The sequence below is a fragment of the Mesoplodon mirus genome, assembly GCF_964341445.2.
Source record: "Mesoplodon mirus genome assembly, chromosome: 8".
NCBI classification, from domain to species: domain Eukaryota; kingdom Metazoa; phylum Chordata; class Mammalia; order Artiodactyla; family Ziphiidae; genus Mesoplodon; species Mesoplodon mirus.
The window spans coordinates 27,460,853-27,482,765 of NC_138984.1; the positions used below are offsets into that span (position 1 = coordinate 27,460,853).

A 21,913-nucleotide genomic window follows, 5' to 3' on the forward strand; every position below is an offset into this window, starting at 1 on the left:
CTCTTCAATAAGTGGTGTTGGGAAAACTGGACAGATACATGTAAAAGAATGAAATTAGAACACTAACACCAAACACAAAAATAAACTCAAAATGGATTAAAGACCTAAATGTAAGACCAGACACTATAAAACTCTTAGAGGAAAACATAGGAAAAGCACTCTTTGACATAAACCACAGCAAGATCTTTTTTGACCCACCTCCTAGAATAACGGAAATAAAAACAAAAATAAAGGAATGGGACTTAATTAAACTTAAAAGATTTTGCACAGCAAAGGAAACCCATAAACATGACAAAAAGACAACCCTCAGAATGGGAGAAAATATTTGCAAATGAAAGAACAAAGGATTAATTTCCAAAATATACAAGCAGCTCATGGAGCTCAATATCAAAAAAGCAAACAATCCAATTAAAAAATGGGCAGAAGACCTAAATAGACATTTCACCAAGGAAGATATACAGATGGGCTAGAAGTACATGAAAAGATGCTCAACAGTAATCATCAGAGAAATGCAAATCAAAACTATAATGAGGTATCACCTCACAGTGGTCAGAATGGCTATTATGAAAAAAATCTAGAAAAAATAAACGCTGGAAAGGATGTGGTGAAAAGGGAACCCTCCTGCACTGTTGGTGGGAATGGAAATTGATACAACCACTATGGAAAACGGTAGGGAGGTTCCTTAAAAAACTAAAAATAGAACTATCATATGACCCAGCAATCCCACTACTGGGCATATACCCTGAGAAAACCGTAATTCAACAAGAGACATGTATCCCAATGTTCACTGCAGCACTATTTACAGTAGCCAAGGCATGGAAGCAACCTAAATGTCCATCGACAGATGAATGGATAAAGAAGATGTGGCACATATATACAATGGAATATTACTCAGCCATAAAAAGAAATGAAATTGAGTTATTTGTTGTCAGGTGGATGGACCTAGACTCTGTCATACAGAGTGAAGTAAGTCAGAAAGAGGAAAACAAATACTGTATGCTAACACATATATATGGAATCTAAAAAAAAATTGGTACTGATGAACCTAGTTGCAGGGCAGGAATAAAGAGGTAGACACAAAGAATGGACTTGAGGACGTGGGGAGGGGGAAGGGTAAGCTGGGACGAAGTGAGAGAGTGGTGTGGACATATATACACTACTGAATGTAAAATAGATAGCTAGTGGGAAGCAGCAGCATAGCACAGGGAGATCAGCTCAGTACTTTGCAATGACCTAGAGAGGTGGGATAGAGAGGATGGGAGGGAGGCTCAAGAGGGAGGGGATATGGGGATATATGTATTCACATGGCTGATTCACTTTGTTGTACAGCAGAAATTAACACAGTATTGTGAAGCAGTTATATGCCAATAAAGATCTATTAAAATAAATAAATAAATAAAATGTTTGAGATCAGCAATATTCAGGGGAAGCATATGACAGCTGACCAAGCAGAAAGGACTTTGGAAATCTCTCTGCCTCTGCTCTGTGATCCCATTGTCCAATTCTCCTCTCGTGAAGAAAGAATTTAACCTTCATGAAGGACGGTCTGGAAATTTTCTCTGCATCTTACTGGTGATTTCACCAGATGCGGTCTTGCCTCCCTTACTTGCTAAATGGCAGGATATACAGTTTTTACGTGTATCTGAAGGCTCCAAGGAGGGTCTTGAATACCCTCAATGTAAGTAAAGAGTAGACAGTGATGGCCCCCTCGTTCTGGGTGAGGAGAGCTGCCCCAAGATGCTCTCATCACTGATCTAATTTGCATGGCTGCCTCCTGCCTCTTAGGAGAAGTACCTGAAGGCCTCCTGGGCTGTCAGTGAGATAATTTGATCATGAACTCTCTGGTAACTTGAGAGATTTAACTGTTTGTATACTTACTGGCTAATGGCACATTATCCTCCACGTAGTGGCTATTCAGATCTTGCCTATTTTTTGACTGGTTTGTGTTTTTCAGAGAGCGTCTCTTGAACAAGGGTCAGAAAGCCTGCTGACCAGCTGCCTATTTTTGTAAGTAATGTTGAATCAAAAGGTGCCTGTTAAGAACCCTCCTACACTGTTGGTGGGAATGTAAATTCGTGCAGCCACTATGGAAAACAGTATGGAGAGTCCTTAAAAAACTACAAATAGAGTTGCCATACGATCCAGCAATCCCGTTTCTGTGCATGTATCTGGATAAAACTATAATTCAAGAAGATTCATGAGGGCTTCCCTGATGGTGCAGTGGTTGAGAGTCCGCCTGCTGAGGCAGGGGACACGGGTTCGTCACCTGGTCCAGGAAGATCCCACATGCTGCAGAGCGGCTAGGCCCCATGAGCCATGGCCGCTAAGCCTGAGCATCCAGAGCCTGTGCTCCACAATGGGAGAGGCCACAACATTGAGAGGCCTGCATACCGCAAAAAAAAAAAAAAAAAAAAGATTCATGCACCTCAGTGTTCATAGCAGAACTATTTACAATAGCTAAGACATGGGAAAAACCTAAATGTCCACTGACAGATGAATGGATAAATATGTGTTATATACACACACACACACACACACACACACACACACACACACACACACACACAATGGAATATTGCTCAGCCATAAAAAGAATGAAATAATGCCACTTGCAGCAACATAGATGGGCCTCAAGATTTTCATACGAAGTGAAGTAAGCCAGACAGAGAAAGACAAATACCATATGATATCACTTATATGTGGAATCTAAAGCATGACAAAAATGAGCTTATCTATGAAACACACTCACAGACATAGAGAACAGACTTGTCATTGCCAAAGGGTAGGGGATGTGGGGGAGGGATGGACTGGGAGTTTGGGATTAACACATGCAAACTATTATAAATAGAACAGATAAACAACAAGGTTCTACTGTATAGCACAGGGAACTATAGTCAATATCCTGTGATAAACCATGGTGGAAAAGAATATGAAAAAGAAAATATATGTATATATGTATGACTGAATCACTGCTGTAGAGTAGAAATTAACACAACATTGTAAATCAGCTATACTTCAATAAATTAAAAAAAGAGAATATTATAAACATCTTTTTGTTAATAAATGTGAATATTTGGATTAAATTAACAAATTCCTAGGGAAAAAAAAATCAATTTGCCTAATCTGCTCCCTGGAGAAATCTTAATTATATTACATAAATTAAATCTGTAATTAAAAACCTTCCTACAAAGAAATTTTTAGATCTAGAAAGTTCTACCAGTGATCCCTTCTAAATATTTAAAGAATAAATAACTCCGGTCTTACACAAACACTTCCAGAGGGTTAACGCTACACAAAACTAAAAAGCATTATTGAATAAAATTGAAGAGATCCTAAATGAATGATGGGACACAAATTAATGGAGGTTAGACCATTTTATACATTAGAAGACTTATTAAAGATTTTAATTCCTCAGTTTTAACTATCTTTTTATTCAAAGTAAGACTGCTGTGGAAGCTTTCTTATGGAAATTAACAAGGTGATTCTAATAGAAATGAATATAGCCAAGAACAGAACAGGCCATCCTGAAGAAGAAGAACAAAGCTGGAGGATTTACACTTATGTGAAAAAAAGAAATCAGACACAATAGAGTACCCAGCATATGTCACCAATTATATGCATTTCAAAAACAGACAAAATAATTTTTGGCTTTAGAAGTTTAAATGGCAGTGACCAATAGGGGAGAGTAGTGGCTGGTCGAGGGCCCGGGTAGGGCTTCTAAGGTACTGCTAATGTTCTTCTTGAACTGGTGGTGGTTACACAGATGTGTCCACTCTGTGAAAATTTACTGAGCAGTACACCTAGGTTTTGTATGCTTTTTAATATGTAGGTGGGACTTCACTAAAAAGTTTACTTTAAAAATAGCTGCCTCAGAGATTCTCAAAATCAGCCAATCCTGGGGATCAACCAGTTCCAAGGGCATAGCACTGTAAACACTGAGCGTGATGTACCAGCCAGCCCTTTATCTGACCCTATCAGGAAGTCAGATTAAAATCAGTGGAGATGGAGACATTCCATATCTAAGATCAATAATAGTGCTGGCCTCTTCAATAAGTGGTGCTGGGAAAACTGGACAGCTACATGTAAAAGAATGAAATTAGAACACTCCCTAATATGATACACAAAAATAAACTCAAAATGGATGAAAGACCTAAATGTAAGGCCAGACACTATAAAACTCTTAGAGGAAAACATAGGCAGAATGCTCTATGACATAAATCACAGCAAGATCCTTTTTGACCCAACTCCTAGAGAAATGGAAACAAAAACAAAAATAAACAAATGAGACCTAATGAAACTTAAAAGCTTTTGCACAGCAAAGGAACACATAAACAAGACAAAAAGACAACCCTCAGAATGGGAGAAAATATTTGCTAATGAAGCGACTGACAAAGGATTAATCTCCAAAACTTACAGGCAGCTCATGCAGCTCAATATCAAAAAACCAAACAACCCAATCCAAAAATGGGCAGAAGACCTAAATAGGCATTTCTCCAAAGAAGATATACAGATTGCCAACAAACATACGAAAGGATGCTCAACATCACTAATCATTAGAGAAATGCAAATCAAAACTACAATGAGGTATCACCTCACACCAGTCAGAATGGCCATCACCAAAAAATCTAGAAACAATAAATGCTGGAGAAGGTGTGGAGAAAAGGGAACCCTCTTGCACTGTTGGTGGGAATGTAAATTGATACAGCCACTATGGAGAACAGTATGGAGGTTCCTTAAAAAACTAAAAATAGAACTGCCATATGACCCAGCAATCCCACTACTGGGCATATACCCTGAGAAAACCATAATTCAACAAGAGACATGTACCACAATGTTCATTGCAGCTCTATTTACAATAGCCAGGACATGGAAGCAACCTAAGTGTCCATCAACAGATGAATGGATAAAGAAGATGTGGCACATATATACAATGGAATATTACTCAGCCATAAAAAGAAATGAAATTGAGTTATTTAGAGTGAGGTGGATGGACCTAGAATTTGTCATACAGAGTGAAGTAAGTCAGAAAGAGAAAAACAAATACCATATTTAACACATATATATGGAATCTAAAAAAAAAAAGGTTCTGAAGAACCTAGGGGCAGGACAGAAATAAAGATGCAGATGTAGAGAATGGACTTGAGGACACGGGGAGGGGGAAGGGTAAGCTGGGACGAAGTGAGAGAGTGGCATGGACATATATACACTACCAAATGTAAAACAGATAGCTAGTGGGAAGCAGCCGCATAGCACAGGGAGATCAGCTCCGTGCTTTGTGACCACCTAGAGGGATGGGATAGGGAGGGTGGGAGGGAAATGCAAGAGGGTGGAGATATGGGTATTTATGCATATGTATAACTGATTCACGTTGTTATAAAACAGAAACTAACACATCATTGTAAAGCAATTATACTCCAATAAAGATGTTAAAAAAATAATAATAATAGTGCTGGCAGTACCCTGCCAACTGTGGATCTCACATCATGCTTCCCAACCTTTCTTTTCCTTTTTTTACACCCAGGTCAAACCTTGAACTGTAATCTTTGCCTGGGTTTCCCTCCTGCCTGTGCCCTCTGGAGAGCCCTTTGAGGTGTGACCTTCATCATCTTAGAATCTCCACGTCCTAGTTTACAATTTGATCTAATACAGACTCAAGACTGACACCATGACCTTGCTCTCAGCATTTGTGGTGACCTGTATAAAACTGATCGTGATGCCTTGCCTTGTGTCACTCAGGCTCTCTTGACCACCAACCTGGCCTGATCCTTCAGGGTTTTTTTCCCTGACTTATATTGACTCACAAGCCAACTATAACAAAGCACCCTTGGTCTTAGATAAGCTTCAAATGAATATAATCCAGCAGAAGACCAATCTTAGTGAGTATCCAGAGGTTCAGCTGAAATAAAAGCCTATAATTTTTCTAATAGGCTGAAATGATGGATGTTTTTAGTATAGTCTTTCATCCTACCTCCACAGATCTTACCCAGTGCCAAAAGAAATTGATCTCAGCGTTCTTTCTGAGATTCCTACTTACATGAAGCCATGACATGTTCCTGTGGTAATTCTCCTCCGTGCTGGCTGTACTCATTCCCTCTGGCTCAATGCTGGGCTCACTTGCACTCCAAGGACTCCCTTCTTCAAAAGAAAAATACCAAGAAAGGTTATATTGTTCTGTCTCCCTGGAGAGCATGTTGCTGTGGTATAGTGGTCCATGCTTTTGAATCCTAGGGCAGACTACCATGGCCAATGGGTTACAGGGCATAGCATCGGCTTTAGTGGAGTAATATTAATAGGAGCTGCTCCCTTCACCACCAGCTGAACTGGCAATTACAGAGACATTTATGATCTCTGTTATGGTGGCTTCCATTTTGAGATATGGGAGCAGAGAAAAAGAACAGAGTCAAGTCCTTTAATTGCTGAGATGAGCAAGTTATTGGTTGAGTGTGCCCAAATCCACTCCAGACTGCACAGACCTCGCAGGTGTAGTTAAGTAGGGACACCAACCAACCTGCAGTGGCCACAAAGGGTGCTGCTACCTCCACTGCTGCTGTGACTACGGCTAGTGCTACTGCTCTTAACACCACATGGCTTTGCTATCAGAGCTATTTCAAAGATGGGTGGTGCCTTGGAAAAACTAAGGGAATTTGGAAGTAACTGTGCCCAACTGTGGACAAGCCTTTGTCCAAACTCGTCTCTGTAGGAAACTGTGAAGGAGACATGTCACAGGAATTCTCTACTTAGTATACTAGATAACAAAGCTTTGTCCTCAAATCTACAAGCTTTTCTGGGTATTTTCTATGACAAAACTATGCTTCTAGCTTGGATAGTTTGACTTAACTGGCTAGGCTACATTGATCAATTTAAATAATTAATTCAAATAATATTTTCCCCCAAACTGACTGATGATACTCTTACAGCTCAGACCTGTAACAAAAGATGTCATAAGGTTTTTTCTATTGTCTCCATAAAAAAATAAGCTGAATCTTAACTAATGCATAAATTAGCTATTTTCAAAGGCAAGGGTGGGTAGGTGTAGAAACATTTTCTATTTTAAACTCTCTTTGATTAAATATACTCAGCTTCTGTGTCAGCAGGCTAGATTGATAACTTATCCACATTTCCTGACTGACTTCTGAAACAACTTACTTAGAAAGAAGAGCGTTGCACTTTGGTTTTCATACAGGGACTGAAAGGCAAAGAATATGCACTTCAATTTTTAACCTAACAATTAAATTCTAGGCAGCTGGTGAGACCTATCGGAAGCCTGCTTAATCTTTTTCTTGTCTACTAAGATGATGATGAGAGCCCATAGGACTAACACATTTTGGGATTCAGAGTCTCTTTGGGTCCTATAGTGACAATCTACAGCTCTGATTGTATATAAAGCTTATTCTCAGGAGTTTAACATACTTTACAATCATCCCTAATTTATCTTTAGAGCATCCTTTCCCAGTAGGCAAGGAGTACACAGAATTACTCTCATTGGGTAGCTGGGAAAACAAATCCCTGAGAAGTTAAGTGACTTGCTGAAGGTCACTAATTGTTAGATGTAGACAATCTTTCCTTTCTGAAATTTTGGTTGTTTTTACTGGGAAGTAGAGACTTTATAGAAGGCTTTAAGCCAGCTATTCCCAAGGGAATATCTACATTTTTGCTTTAAAGGTCTTGACCAGAAGAATAAAGGCACAAAGATCTAGATTTCAAAAAATTGTCCTTGTCATTAAAATGCTTTCTTTCCCTACTGTAGCCTCCATATGCTCCCTGCTCAAGTTGTGGTCCTTGAACCAGCAGCATCAACTTTACCAGGAAGCTTGGTGAAAGTGCAGAATCTCAGGCTCCCATCCCAGAGATGCTGAATCAGGATCTGCGTTTTAACAAGCTCCCAGCTGACCCCATGCACAATAAGGCTGGAGCAGCCCTGCTCTGGAGGGCAACATAGCTTATGGACTAAACGAGTACTCTAACCTATGACTCTGCCCTCCATCTACTGATGTACAAGAAGATGGACTTGAGCTGTTTGGGGATTCGGGCTCTGTCTTCCTACCCCCCACGTCCCTGCACAGCCCACTCCTCTATGTTACCTAGGTCAGTGACAGTGTCCCTGCTCTGGGACAGCTGCAGCTTCTCAGCCTCAGACTCTGAGTCCTGCCGTGATAACTTGCTGCTCTTTAAGCTGCCGACCCGGCGAATGCTGGACAAGGAACCCCCCTTCTTCACCTGGAAACTGCGGGTTCCTTTAATCTGGAGCAGGCGGGAACCTCCTATCCTGATCTTCCTGCTGGGAACTGTATTAAAAGAATAAAATAGGGCTTTTTCCCCCTTAGTTCTCCCCAGCCAGCGTTAGAGCCAAGCTCTCCCCAACTTGTCCCTGAACAGCCTCCTCTCTGCTGGCCGGAATGAGCAGCATGTCTGGACAAGGAGCTTCTCCCAAGCCCCAAGTCAGGCGGCTTTGTTAGGTGGGCAGGAGGCTGGGTCCACCACGAAGGGCTGGTGCAGCTTCTTTCTTGGACACACAGCTCATCAGTGCTGGGAACAACCTGCTCTCTCTTTGGCCCAGAATTCACAAGCATGAGCGCGCCCTCGCCACGGAGTCCTCCGGGACTGTTAGTACGTTCACACAGCATCATTGCTTGATTCAGCGGAACCACCAACCATTTGTTTTTGTTTTTCTTTTGAAATGGGACTGACAGACTTATGTGAGTTAGGGAAAACCCTTCATTTGGGAATACCTCATTAAGAAATAAAAACAAGAGGCGCTTCTCTCTCCAACAGTCAGCAGTGGGTTCCACTCAGCTCCTCAGCAAAGTCACTAAAAGATGTTTGCAGTGGGGTGCTTTGGGTGAACGTGAGTGTGAAATGGTTCCATTTTCAATGCACCTAATGATTTCATAGCATCCTCCTCTCAGTCAAAAGGTTGGGTGAGATACGAGTCCAAAAGTTGCAACACCCTGAATCAACCTTACAGTCTACATGAACCAAGAAGAACATGCATTACTCCTCTTTTGTGTGCTGGAAGAAACAGTCATCAGTGAGGAAAATAAAAGGGTAAAAGAAACACGTTCAACTTGAAACCTACATTTTAACCAAAAGCATCCATATTTCCCATAGTCATATCCACACCTCCTTCTTTTTCTTTTGAGGACTTGGTGTTGTCACACATTGACATGGTAAGGGTGATTTTGAAAGTTTTTAGGGCTTCAAGTGATTATCAGGAAGGGGCTGTTTTTGTAAGGTTTCCTTCTTAAGACATCAACAAGATTTCTTACTAATCATTTAAGGCACAGCTATTAATATTTTAGTGCCAATCAGGAAGATTGCATTTTAGTCTCAAGTTTCTCACTCACAGGAGAGTTAGTCTGTGATGGAACTCATACAGCTCCATAAAATGTTAATTAGTGCCATATAAAGGAGCCTAGATTCCTGTTGAATAATGTGAAATGTTTAATCTCTGATTTACTCATATGACTGAGAAAGACTAAAATTATCACCACTCAGCTGGCAAAGGCTTCATGGAGCTCCGTGAGCACATCTGGATAGAATTTCACATTTAGACAGAAATTCTCACAGCACAGTTGAATACATCCCCCAAAGACCATACATAATGCTCTATTTTAGTTACAGCACAAAACTCATCCACTGTATTTTTCAGTGTTATTTTTAGGTACAATTGAGACTTTATGACTTATCTGAAATGCATTTGAAACCGAATATACTTATCATTTTTAATGACTATTAATACAATTTATGTCAAAATAGATTGGGAAGTAGAGAAAAAGGTTAAAGAAATAATTTAAAATTTTTACAGAGGCACACTTTGGCATTCTTTGCCTGATTTCATGATATTTTTCAGCCTACAAGTACAGCAAAATAACCCCAGATTAATATGACATGAAAAAAATTTAATTTTGAGAAACTGTTCTGTCATCACCAAAGATAATTGGAGACATTTTATAACACTGAAAAAAAATAATGTTCAGAATTATGGCATTGGTTATTTACAAAGGACACAATATAGTTAGAATTCAGATTTGGTAAAGTACATGAAAGACATCAGTCGAGATTCTACACCACTGAAGTTTAGCCTTTATCTCCATGACAACGAGAACTAGTATGAAAGTAAAACAAATTCATCTAAATTAGATAAAACATCTCTTTTCCCTTTTCTCTTACACCGCATATATCCATCAGCAAGTCCTGCTGATTCAACACTTCAAAATAGCGTAGGATTTTGAAAGCCCTGTCACCTATTCCCTAGACTAATATAACTACCAAACTGCTTGCTCTTACCCCTACTCCAACAGCTTGACTCATCTTTTAAATACATAAATCATAAATCCAAATATTATATCACTTTTCTGGTCAAAACCTGACAACTCTCAGACACATTTAAATAGAATTAAATTTCTAACCATATCTACAGACCCTATTTATTTGCCCTTTGCCTGACCCTCTCTGCTACCGCTCTTCCCCCAACTCATTCTGTTGCAACCTTGTTGTCCTTTTTGCCCTTCTTCACATGCTCCAAGTTCATTCCTGCATCGGAGCCTTGTTCTCACTGTTGTCTCTGTTTGGAAGACTCTTCTCTCAGCCCTTCACATGACTGGATCCTTAACATCACGCAAGTCTCAGCTCAATGTCACTTAGGACTACAATCCTTCCTACTCCAGGTCACTACCAATTCTCTGACCCTAACTTGTTTTCTTCATACTACTTATCTCTACTTGAAAGTCCAGAATTTAACGTTATTCACTATTAAGTTATTAACTATTAGCTAATATAAACTAAAATACATGTGGGAAAATTTCCCTGTTCATTGCTGTATTCTAGGAACCTGTAAGAGCACCTGGTATACAACAGGTGCTCAGTATATGACTGTTGAGTGATCACACATGTCTTGGTGTCTGTATTCTGGAAGGCCAGTCTTAGTTTGTATCTGGAATATGGATAAAATGATCTGACAGATCTTGCTTGGAGATTTTAGGCAGACATTTTTAGTTCTAAGGATTATTTCATGTTAGTTTTCCTTTGTAGAATCCAAATTGTTCTCAAGTTGTTTATTTCAAGAACTCACATTTTTAGATGTTATACAAAACAGATGGTATGAAATTTTAAATAAAATTTTAATAATCTGAGTTAGCAGGGTCCCTGTGGTCCCCATTTTCACATCAGCTTTAGCATCTGGTATCAGCTTATTAAAAGGATTAAGGAATATTTAGGAATCTTCAGGAAGTTTCTTGCCAACTGGTAAAGGCCATTTTATGAATATGTTCTCATTTTATCTATACTTTTAGTTTTCTGCTCCTAATTTATTAAATAACTTTCATGTAATTACATAGCCATTCTATGAGGAGAAAAATTATTAAGTATTTGTGTGTTTGAATATTAAAGGCAATTTACATAAATGATAATCATGAAATTAAAGTGTTCTTAAAAATTAATCTGAGGTTTTATTTTTTTAAATGGTGTAGAATTTACTCTACTGAAATTTGACCATGTCAGTATTAGCAATTTTTATTTCAACTACTTTAAATAATAACTAACATAATAATTTTGAATGGGAAAAAATCCCTGTGGGATATGTTTAAAAGATGGGAGTTTCACAGAATCATGGACATTGAGAACAGAATGGTGGTTGCCAAGGGGGAGAGGGTTGGAGGAGGCATGGAGTGGGAGGCTGGGGTTAGCAGATGTAAGCTATTATATATAGAATGGATAAACAAGACCCTACTGTATAGCACATAGAACTATACTCAATATCCTATAATAGACCATAGTGGAAAAGAATATAAAAAAAGAATGTACATATATGTATAACTGAACCACTTCGCTGTACAGCAGAAATTAACACATTGTAAATCAACTATACTTCAATTTAAAAAAATATTGATAAAAAAGAAGGACGTTTCTTATCATATGCAGTCATCCTTGTCAGAAGTAGTAGTATTTGAACAAACCTTGACTTGATACCTCTTCATACTCAGAAACTGCTAAAATCTGGCTAATCCTTCCTACAACATGGCTTCTGTTCACCATAAATTCAACACAATATAATAATTATTTGCATTTTTTAAATGTTGTGAGAACAATCTGGTCTTGAAATATTAAAAAGTTTTTTTTCAGAATATATCCACTCCTTACAACATTTTAAATATTTTAAATATGTTGTGTTTTCTTTATCTAGGGCTATTCCTTTTTTAAAAACATATATATATTCTTTTTCACATTATTTTCCATTATTGGTTATTACAAGATATTGAGTTTCTTCCCTGTGCTATATAGTAAGTCCTTGTTGTTTACCTCTTTTATATATAGTAGTATGTATATATTAATCCCAAACTCTTAATTTGTCTCTCCCCCCACCACCATCCCCTGTGGTAACCACAAGTTTGTTTTTCTGTCTGTGAGTCTATTTCTGCTTTGTAAATAAGTTCATTTGTATCATATTTTAAGATTCCACATATAAGTGATATCGTATGATATTTGTCTTTCTCTGTTTTCATTTAATATGATAATCTCTAGGTCCATCTATGTTGCTGCAAAAAGCATTTCATTCTTTTTTATGGCCAAGTAATATTCCATTGCTTGTATATGTATATATATATACACATGGATATATATATATATATATATATATACACACACACACACATAGACACACACACACACACACACACCCTACATCTTCTTTATCCATTCATCTGTTGATGAACATTTATGTTGCTTCCATGTCTTGGCTATTGTAAATAGTGCTGCTATGAACATTGGGTGCGTGTATCTTTTCTAATTAGTTTTCTCCAGATATATGCCCAGGAATAGGATTGCTGGATCACATGGTAATTATTTTTAGTTTTTCAAGGAACCTCCATACTGTTCTTCATAGTGGCTACACCAATTTACATTCCCACCAACAATGTAGGAAGGTTCCTTTTCCTCCACACCCTCTTCGGCATTTATTATTTGTAGACTTTTTAACGATGGCCATTCTGATCGGTGTGAGGTAATACCTCACTGCAGTTTTGATATGCATTTATCTAATAATTAGTGATATTGAGCATCCTTTTATGTGCCTGTTGGCCATGCCTTCTTTGGAGAAATGTCTATATAAGTCTTCTGTAGGGCTATGTCTTTTGAGAATCATGCATTCCTTAAATTACCAAACATTTATGGAGTCACTGTCTGCAGAAAATATGCCAATGGATAAAACTGTCTTTGACTCTTTTTACAAATATGCTGTTTTCTAGTGGAATTCATTAGAAAAACATTGAAGGGTAATGAAACTTAAGAAAATAGAAAAATCAGATGGAGAAGTTAACAGTTTAAAGGAGCCTTTAAAGAGCAACTTAAAACTTTGCAATCTGGAACTCATATTTAGGATTTTCTGCATGGATTTTAATCTATATGCTCATGATACAAATAAAAAAAAACAATGATGACAATTATTTATTGTGTCCTTATTAGGTATCTGGTACTGAGTTTATGTTTTACTTGCATTGTCTCTTTTAAAGCTTTCAACATTCCAATGTGGTAGGTGTTATTAATCTAATTTTACAGGGAAGAAAACTGGCTTAGAAGGTAAGCAACTTGGACAAGGTCACATAACTACACCATTTTAAGATGCACATTTTTTTACATTTGAACATCTCTGAAATTGAGATTTGGCTTACAACTGATGACATCTTAAGATCACTAGAGCCAGGTGGCAGTTGTGACACATTTGCTATTGCTTGTGTTCATGTGAATATCTAAAGCACCAGCAACAAAATGTACAAAATGGGTGCCAGTGTCTTTTAAGTCCCAGGAACCAAATGATAGTTGGGTGGAGGAGTGGGTGGGATGGTAAGTCAGACGTGTTTGGGAACATTCCTGAAGCAGGGACTGAAGGTAGGCTAGCTTCATACAGCTGCACGTTGGTTTGTGTAACTATCACCAATAGCTTTACTTCTTTTACAGATTCATTTAAGAAATGATGCATTACTAACACAGAGGACATTATCATATATAAAAACACAGCCACTGACAATTCTGAGTTGAAAAGTGATTAAGAATTTGAACTCTGAATTGAAGATGGTTTAGAAAACCTTTAACCAGTTTACCTGGCTGCACAAAGAATGATATAGACCGGTAATAAAATTCTACATCTAATTACGTCTGAAAGTCCTCTTTCAGTAAGAATAAAGCACAAATTAAGTGATAAGAAAGTACTGCATAAGAGCTGAAGGGGAAGTATTTTTCCTTTCTTATTGGTATATAAGATAATGGTTCATCTTACAACTGATGCCATCTTAGATTCAATGGGATATGGAGAATTGCTGAGCTGGAATTAGAGTCTCTCTGACTGCAGAGTCCAACTCCTAACTAGCATGATTGCCTACCTCATTGAGTCAACACTGTTAGTACTGTACAGAGCCAACAGTTTTGGACTTCTTTCAGTGCACAATTCTGCAGTTTAGACCCGAGACCAAATATCCCATGAGAAACCCTGAAACGTGAATTAATTTTTGCTTATCCATACCTTTCTTCTCCTCAACACCTGCGTCTGATTTGAGGGTGTGGCTACTACTGTGAAGGGAATCTTTTGAGTCTTCATTTTCATCCAGGACACCAGCAAAGCTGATCTTCCTCTCATATCTGTGCCGGTCCAACTCAGGATCCAAACGAAGTCTGCAGCTTTCCAAGTCCTGAAATGTCAGTGAGGAGCACATGGATGCTGGCATCTCCCCAGCACTGCACTGGTCTTCTGGCAAACCTCCCTCCATTTTAAGCTGCACACAACAGCATTTAAACAGCCAAATTTCCCTCTATCTAATGCCAGGTTTAGACTGGGCTCATGAAAATGTTTTCCTTAATCCACAGGTTAAGGATTCAGTCTCACAAGACTGTCCCCACTTCAGACATCAGTTGTAAGCCCAAGTTGTTACCTGTGCTTCTAACCAACTGGTTATAAATTGAAGGTTCCAACAACACCCCTCCTCAGGTTCAATTAATTTGCTAGGGGGGCTCATAGAACTCGAGAAATATTTTGCTTACTAGATCACTGGTTTATCATAAAAGGATATAATCAGCAACAGCTAGATGGAAGAAATGCACAGGCCAAGGTATGGGGTAATGGTGCCAAGCTTCCACGCTTTCTTCAAGGGCAGCGCACTCCCCAGTCTTCACGTGTTCACCAACCAGAAGCTCTCCAAACCCTGTTCTTTTGGGTCTTTATGGAGGCTTCATTACATAGGCATGATTGATTAAATTGTTGTCACCTGGAGGTGAGGGGGTGGGACTGAAAGTTTCAATTTTCTAATTATTTGGTTGGTTCATCTGGTGACCAGCTGATCCTTAGGTAATCTAGAGGCATTCTACAAGTCACCTCTTAACATAACAAAAGACACCTTGGTCACCCTCCATACTTAAGAAATTCCAAGGATTTTAGGAGCACTGTGCCAGAAACAGGGATGAAGACCAAACACATATTTTTATCATAAATCACACTATCACACAACAGAAGTAGAAAATGAATACCAAGGTGATGTTGGAGTTAAATTCTGAGGATTAAGTAAAGTTAGCTCTGCAAACTGGTAGGGAAAGGCAGTTCAGGCTTAAGAAACCTCAGGTGTAATGGCCAGAGGCTCAAAACAGGATCATGCGTTGGAGGAATCTCTCACTCTCTCTTCATGATCCCATAACTGAAAATAAGCCTTGGGGAGTGTAAGTATTTAGTAGGAGTTTGGCCTGTGAGGCCCCAGTGTGGACATTTGACCTGTTCTGTAAATGTAGACTCGCTCACGCTGAAGATCATAATTAATCATTAATCTATGAAGCACTTTCAGACTTGATAAATGAAAAATATATAAAATGGTAACTTTATTTTTATACAGCATCTTTTCTAATTATGACATAATAATCCCTCAGATTCAAGTAATTTGAAAAACAAAAAATAGTTTGAAAAACCCAGTTTGTACCAAGATTAAAATCTTATGCTTTTAACTATTATTAATAAATGAAACTTTAGACTCTACATATTGTTTCTTCTTTTCCCTTTGAATTAAGAACAGAAGTTATACTTTGGTACTCAGAAAATTATATCATATATCATATCATAAGGAACCACATGGAGTCTATTTAACATTGTCAAAAAATATTCTAGGAATATAATTGTTTCTCTGAAATTAATCCCTTTTAGGAAAAAAAGTAACCTAACTACTTTCCATTTTGGTAGCCAAATTTAATTAGATAAGTTTCTTAGGTGGGACAAAAAGTAATAAAATAATTCTGATTCTCAAAAGTAGTTCTCTCTTCCAACTTCTTGTATCTGCTAGTCAAAATCCTACTTATCTTTCAAAGTTACATTCAAATGTGATCTCATCCAGGAAGCCTCTTCAGATTTTTCCAGTCCCTTCTTTGGCCAACCCTGGCCCTCTGCTCCTTTCTTAAATGTGTTGTTTATGTGTTGGTTCTCCTGTTACAACACAGTCATCTCTGCATCACCCCCACGCCCACCTCTGCATCCATCACACCACCTTACTCACAGCCTTACTCTCAAATATTCATCAGTCTACTCTTCACATATGTGAACTGTGCTTTGCTTCTGATTCTTTAACTTTAGGAGCATTTGGAATCCAGCAGTGTATTCTTTATAACCTGACTTGTTAAATCCAGTTGATACAGTTGGTACAGCTTCTAGCACAATCTTTTACAAAAGCATCCAATATGTTGTTTTCCCTTATGAGTGAATATAGATGCACAGAGACTTCCTTACTGCCTTTTACTTTATTATTATGGACTCGTCTTGGCGTTGGATGGTAATTAATTTGTTTAATTCCATGTTGCTTGGTCATCAGTTATTGGTTTTACTAATTCAACAGGAAAACATTTTAATAGACCAGCAATTTTGTAGACAAAATTCTCTAAAAAATATTTGTTTTCATGTTTGGAAGTTAACAATCAGAGAAAAGTTGATTGTTATGCTTTTTATGATAAATCTTGTAAAAATGCTTTTTCCTTTTTTAGATATTATTTATCTGTATGGTTCACAAAAAGAGTGAATAAAAACGCTACCAGAAGTTGTTTTTTGGGGGGGAAAAACACATTAATTAAGTTGCATCTAGGGATCTATCTGGGAAACAATTTGTTAAGTTGGTAAAAATACGTTTTTAGCAACATTTTAAACCCTTTTGATATCATTTTTCCTTTTCTCTTACTGTCATTCCCCACCAAACCAGTGAGTGGTCTCCTGAGATTTCCTGACCCTATCAAATTAACCTTTAATTATTGTATTTTAGGCTCTTTTGTTTTCTCTTCCACACTTTGGATATAACTAGGACTTTTTTTCTTTTTTCTTTTTTTTTTTCGGTATGTAGGCCTCGCACTGTTGTGGCCTCTCCTGTTGCGGAGCACAGGCTCCGGACGCGCAGGCTCAGCAGCCATGGCTCATGGGCCCAGCCGCTCCGCGGCATGTGGAATCTTCCCGGACCGGGGCACGAACCCGTGTCCCCTGCATCGGCAGGAGGACTCTCAACCACTGCACCACCATGGAAACCCATAACTAGGACTTTTTCAAGCAAACAAATATTTCACAGGGAAATCTCTTTTATCTTGGAAATGGCCTTATGACATTTCTATCAGAAAGACTTTTTCTTGGTAGAAAGTTTATGTTCCCTATCTTCTCCCATCCTCAAATCTCAGATCCCAGAATATTTATAGCTTCTAATGTGATTTTTCTGGCTTATACTTTTATTATTCTGTACATTAGGGTAGCTATTTACTTTTACTGCTGTTAAAAATGTTACTGAATAAAACATCCCAAATATTTATAAATACTCTTACAGCAAGTGCTTTGTTAAAACTTTAGAATATTTCATTTTGATGGTATTTATGCTTAGCCTGTTAGATTCACCATTGAGTACAATTTCTTAAAAAAAACTATTTCAAGCATTTATAGCTTCTGTCTTGGTAAAACAGTTTTATGATACTGTTTTTTCTACAATAGTTAAAAAATGTGATTTGAGTTTTCTTTATCATCAATTGTAGTTAGATAGGTTAAACATGAGAAAACATCTTTCCCATTTATTTTATAAAGGTCATATCCCAATACAATATATGAACCTATACTTGACAATGAAAATCCTAGCTTAATGAATAAAAGATTTGTGAGACCTAGTTAAAGGCAATGAAAAATTTCCTCTTATTAACTGAATGACTGCAGCCTCTGTTTTAGTTTAATTTCTTGGCATTTTCTCCTAGACAGCCAGTTGATTATACAGTCATTTTAAAAAGATTTGACTAATTTTTAAAAAAAATGAAATTTGTTACAATAATAAGGAATATTAAACTATAGCTTTATAGTGTTGAAAGAAAGAACAAAAATAAGTGACTCAAACTTCAAGATTCTTATGTTTTTAAATCATAATAGGTCAAAATGGTGACCATTAAAAATCTAAATTTAAAAGTAGATGTGTTTCTGTGCTTTTATGAAGACTTTGATACAATTAGAATGTTGATAGAATAACACCGACAGAGGCCTACAGATCATACTTGACTTTAAACGAAACATGTGTTAAGTGGCAGCCTTGATTTGATTTTATAGAATAGTCTCAATATAATAGGGAAGGTGATGATTCAGAAAAATCAAAGTTCAGGATAACATGCAATTAAACAAGGGCAGTAAGAAGAACTCTCTTTTTCAGTATTTAAAGGGTGCAGTTTCACAGCCCACATGTCGGTATGTTTCTCTTGAAAACATATTTTACCTATAAATATTTCCATTTTATGTTTTAGAGTGTGAGGAAACAGGCTGTCCAGACATTGGAAAATCAGAGTTAGAGGCACTGCTCAGGAATACCAGAGCACTGACTTTTTTGTCCCGTTCCCTCCCCTACCTGCCCTCTGGAACTAGGTTATGGCCTTGTTTGTGCTGAGTTTGGTCAAAAAAGCAGGAGAGCTGGTGGATTGTAAAATTCACCTAAATGGAACCACACAGATTGTTAGCATACCAATTTTTCTGGTATAATAGTGTAAATATGGGTAAAGGGGGAAAAAAGAGAATTTGGTTCCTCAGCTCTAGTTGGATAATGCCTGTGACAAAAGAACCACCGGAAACTTGGTGCCTGTTAGGGAACAAAGGGCCAAGGAAAATGGGCTCTGAGGTGCGCCTCTGTCCCAAATGCTCTGTGATGACTCCTGGCTCGTTAGAATCTGTATCCTAAGTTAAATAAATCAGACCCTGATGGCACAGGTGTGTATGTGTATGTGTGTGTGCCTGTGTGTCTGTGTGTTTCTATGCACACGTACGTGTGTGCATGCACACATGTTCTTTCTCTGCCTATCCTTATCCACAAGAAATGCTGCAGAAATAAAATATATGTTCAGAGGCATTTACATGCTAAAGACTTGAGTCTTTTTGCCCTTAGTTTAAATGAGAAAATTCATTGGAGGCACATGAATTTATGAGTTGTTAGTATGAAAAATAAATCTATCAGTGATTCCTAGAAAATGCTGGCCATAAAACTCGTAGTTTGCAGGGTAAAGGAACCTGGAGGTTCTCAGACATTCCTAGGTTAACTGACAGTGATCAATCAAACATTTTACCCAGTGGTACCATCTTTAGTGATTTCAAGGTCAATTTCAGTTCTTTTTTTTTAATAGATAAGAGATTTTCTTTTTATATATGAAAATCCCTTGGTTGAATTTTTAAACTATCTGATACATTTGGTCATTTGGTATTTGAGGAAACTCTGAATACTCAAAATCTAGCCACATGGTTGGACTCTTCAAGTAGCCTCATTATTAATATGTTTTACGTACCATCAGAGGCTCAGTGCGTGGTCTGGGCAGGCAAGAAAAGGTCTCTCGCAGGAAGGTGGTAATCTCCAGGAGAAGCTGGCATGCTGCCATCTTCAAGGCAAAGGGGCAGCCACATTTAGAGGGGTTCACAGTACCTATGGAATGAAAGAGTTCTTTTACAAGCAAACAAACCAATAAAAAATAGAGAGGCACAGTTTGATGGACATAGCTACACATGTGTAAAATCAAATTGCATATGAGAATGTTACCTATACATGTCCAAAATGAAACTGCAAATGAGGATGTTTCCTATACACGTTCAATTTACCTGGTCCCTTTAGCATAATCTATGCATTACAATACACCTCCCTTTTTCTCCATTTTGCAACTCTATAATGAATGCCTCAGTATTAAAATGTCAATCAATAAGAATTAAATTATTCTCCTCAAGGCATCATAGGGTAACAAAATGCAGCTCCACTAGACTGGAAAGCCTTTTAATGAAAACAGAAACAGAAAGCAGTCCTGCCAGATTTTCATATCGTTATTCAATCAGATTTAGACAAGGTACAGAGCCGTGAACTAGATTTGGAACTACAAAAATCCTGTCAGCTCACTTTGTGAAAGACATCTGTCTTGATGTTCTTAGAGCAGTGAAGTTGTTTCAGCTTTAGCCCAGATGTGTTTCTGTAGCATAAACTAGGATCACTTACTTGGTCACCTCTATTATACTGTTTATACAAGTTAGCCTGTCATATTAAGAAACAGCTACACTAGAATAGGCAAATATTCTCCTTTGCTTTGAAGAACACCAGTCTTTGAATGAGTAAAACACTGCATCCACCATAGACCAACAAATGGATTTTGCTCTAAAGGCAGATAATGGCCAAGGTGACACCAGAGACTTTTAAATCCTCAGGTATAGGTCTCAGATACACGACATCACAAATCATGGAGAAATATATTGATTACTTATCAGTGTTCAGAAAAGAAGACCAAAGTCATGCCTCTCATAAAAGAAACAAAATAGTTATCTATTTCCAATGAATCAACTTATCACCAATCACTATATCATTACATATTAAACTTCCTAAAAATATCTCTAAAATACTTCCTGTGTGTTTGGCTTTCTTAATTGAATATAATATATAATTCATGGTTTATATTGATAGTAGGTAGAATTATGATCTTTCTGAAGATATCTGGCTATTTCTTCTCCATGAAAACCATTATATTTTCTACAGAGGTACCATGTGGCTGGGAACATTGCCTCTTATTAAGAATGAAAACAACAAACTCCTCTAGAATTTCCAGACTGATACTTGCTTCTACCATGATTATTTTAAAAATGCAAAATGAGCTATGTATTGAAATGAAAGTGGAACTAAAGCAGACATTCCAATCTTATATTCAGTGGAGGCTACATGACTCTAGAAATTGCCTAGATTGCAACTGTTTTTAATAAATAATTGAACACTAGATATTTAGTATAAACTTCCAGATCTGTCCTTGTAATCCTGAGGATATCATTTAGATTCTTCTTGTCAGTCCTATAGACGATGAGCTTGGTTTTAGTCCAGTCTCTCTCATAACTATCATCTGAAATATTCTGTTACAATGAACAAGTATTGACTTATAGATAACCTCACCAAAAAACTAATATACCATGCATACCATATTGGCCAATGATACTTATGTGGTCTCATGGAGATTTGAGATCATTTTGGCCTATGAAGATACATCCCTCTAAGGTTGCTTTGGCTCTTCTCTGTTCTGAAGGACCCCTAGGAGATCCAGGGCAGTTTGGGGATATCTCCTGGAAGGCCTAAACTAGGTTCTGTGATTTCTGGATAATCTTCAAGTCCTCTTACAAATCAGACCCAATACTATGAGTCATCCTAGGATAGCCTAGACTCTTGTGAACTTGAGGGAATCTTTGGGGCCAACTTTCATCATTACGCCAAAAGACTAATGTCAGAATTTGGTATTTTGTCAACAGCTAAGTCAGGAAGATTTCTCTGATTTGATATGGGCTGAGGAAGAGCAAAATGATGAAAAAATGCAAAAAAATATTACTGGTATGAAAGTGGAAAAGAAGACAATATGTTTTCTGTTAGTATTATTTAGTTCTGTCCAATGTTAT

At 37.7% G+C, this 21,913-nt stretch overlaps 1 protein-coding gene across 5 annotated transcripts in view; it reads right to left on the reverse strand.

Moving 5' to 3' along the window:
- The window catches only part of UNC80 (unc-80 homolog, NALCN channel complex subunit), a gene marked incomplete at both ends in the record, with an annotated part of 247,919 nt that overhangs the window by 109,242 nt on the left and 116,764 nt on the right, over positions 1-21,913 (reverse strand). For 3 of the 5 annotated variants that reach the window (XM_082630605.1, XM_082630604.1, XM_082630603.1), the window contains 4 exons: positions 6,035-6,135; positions 8,082-8,285; positions 14,513-14,678; positions 19,792-19,925. In XM_082630605.1, coding sequence (XP_082486731.1) covers positions 6,035-6,135; positions 8,082-8,285; positions 14,513-14,678; positions 19,792-19,925 — 605 coding nt within the window. The remainder of the gene's footprint in view (positions 1-6,034; positions 6,136-8,081; positions 8,286-14,512; positions 14,679-19,791; positions 19,926-21,913) is intronic. The other 2 variants (XM_082630607.1, XM_082630606.1) reach the window with 1 other exon arrangement.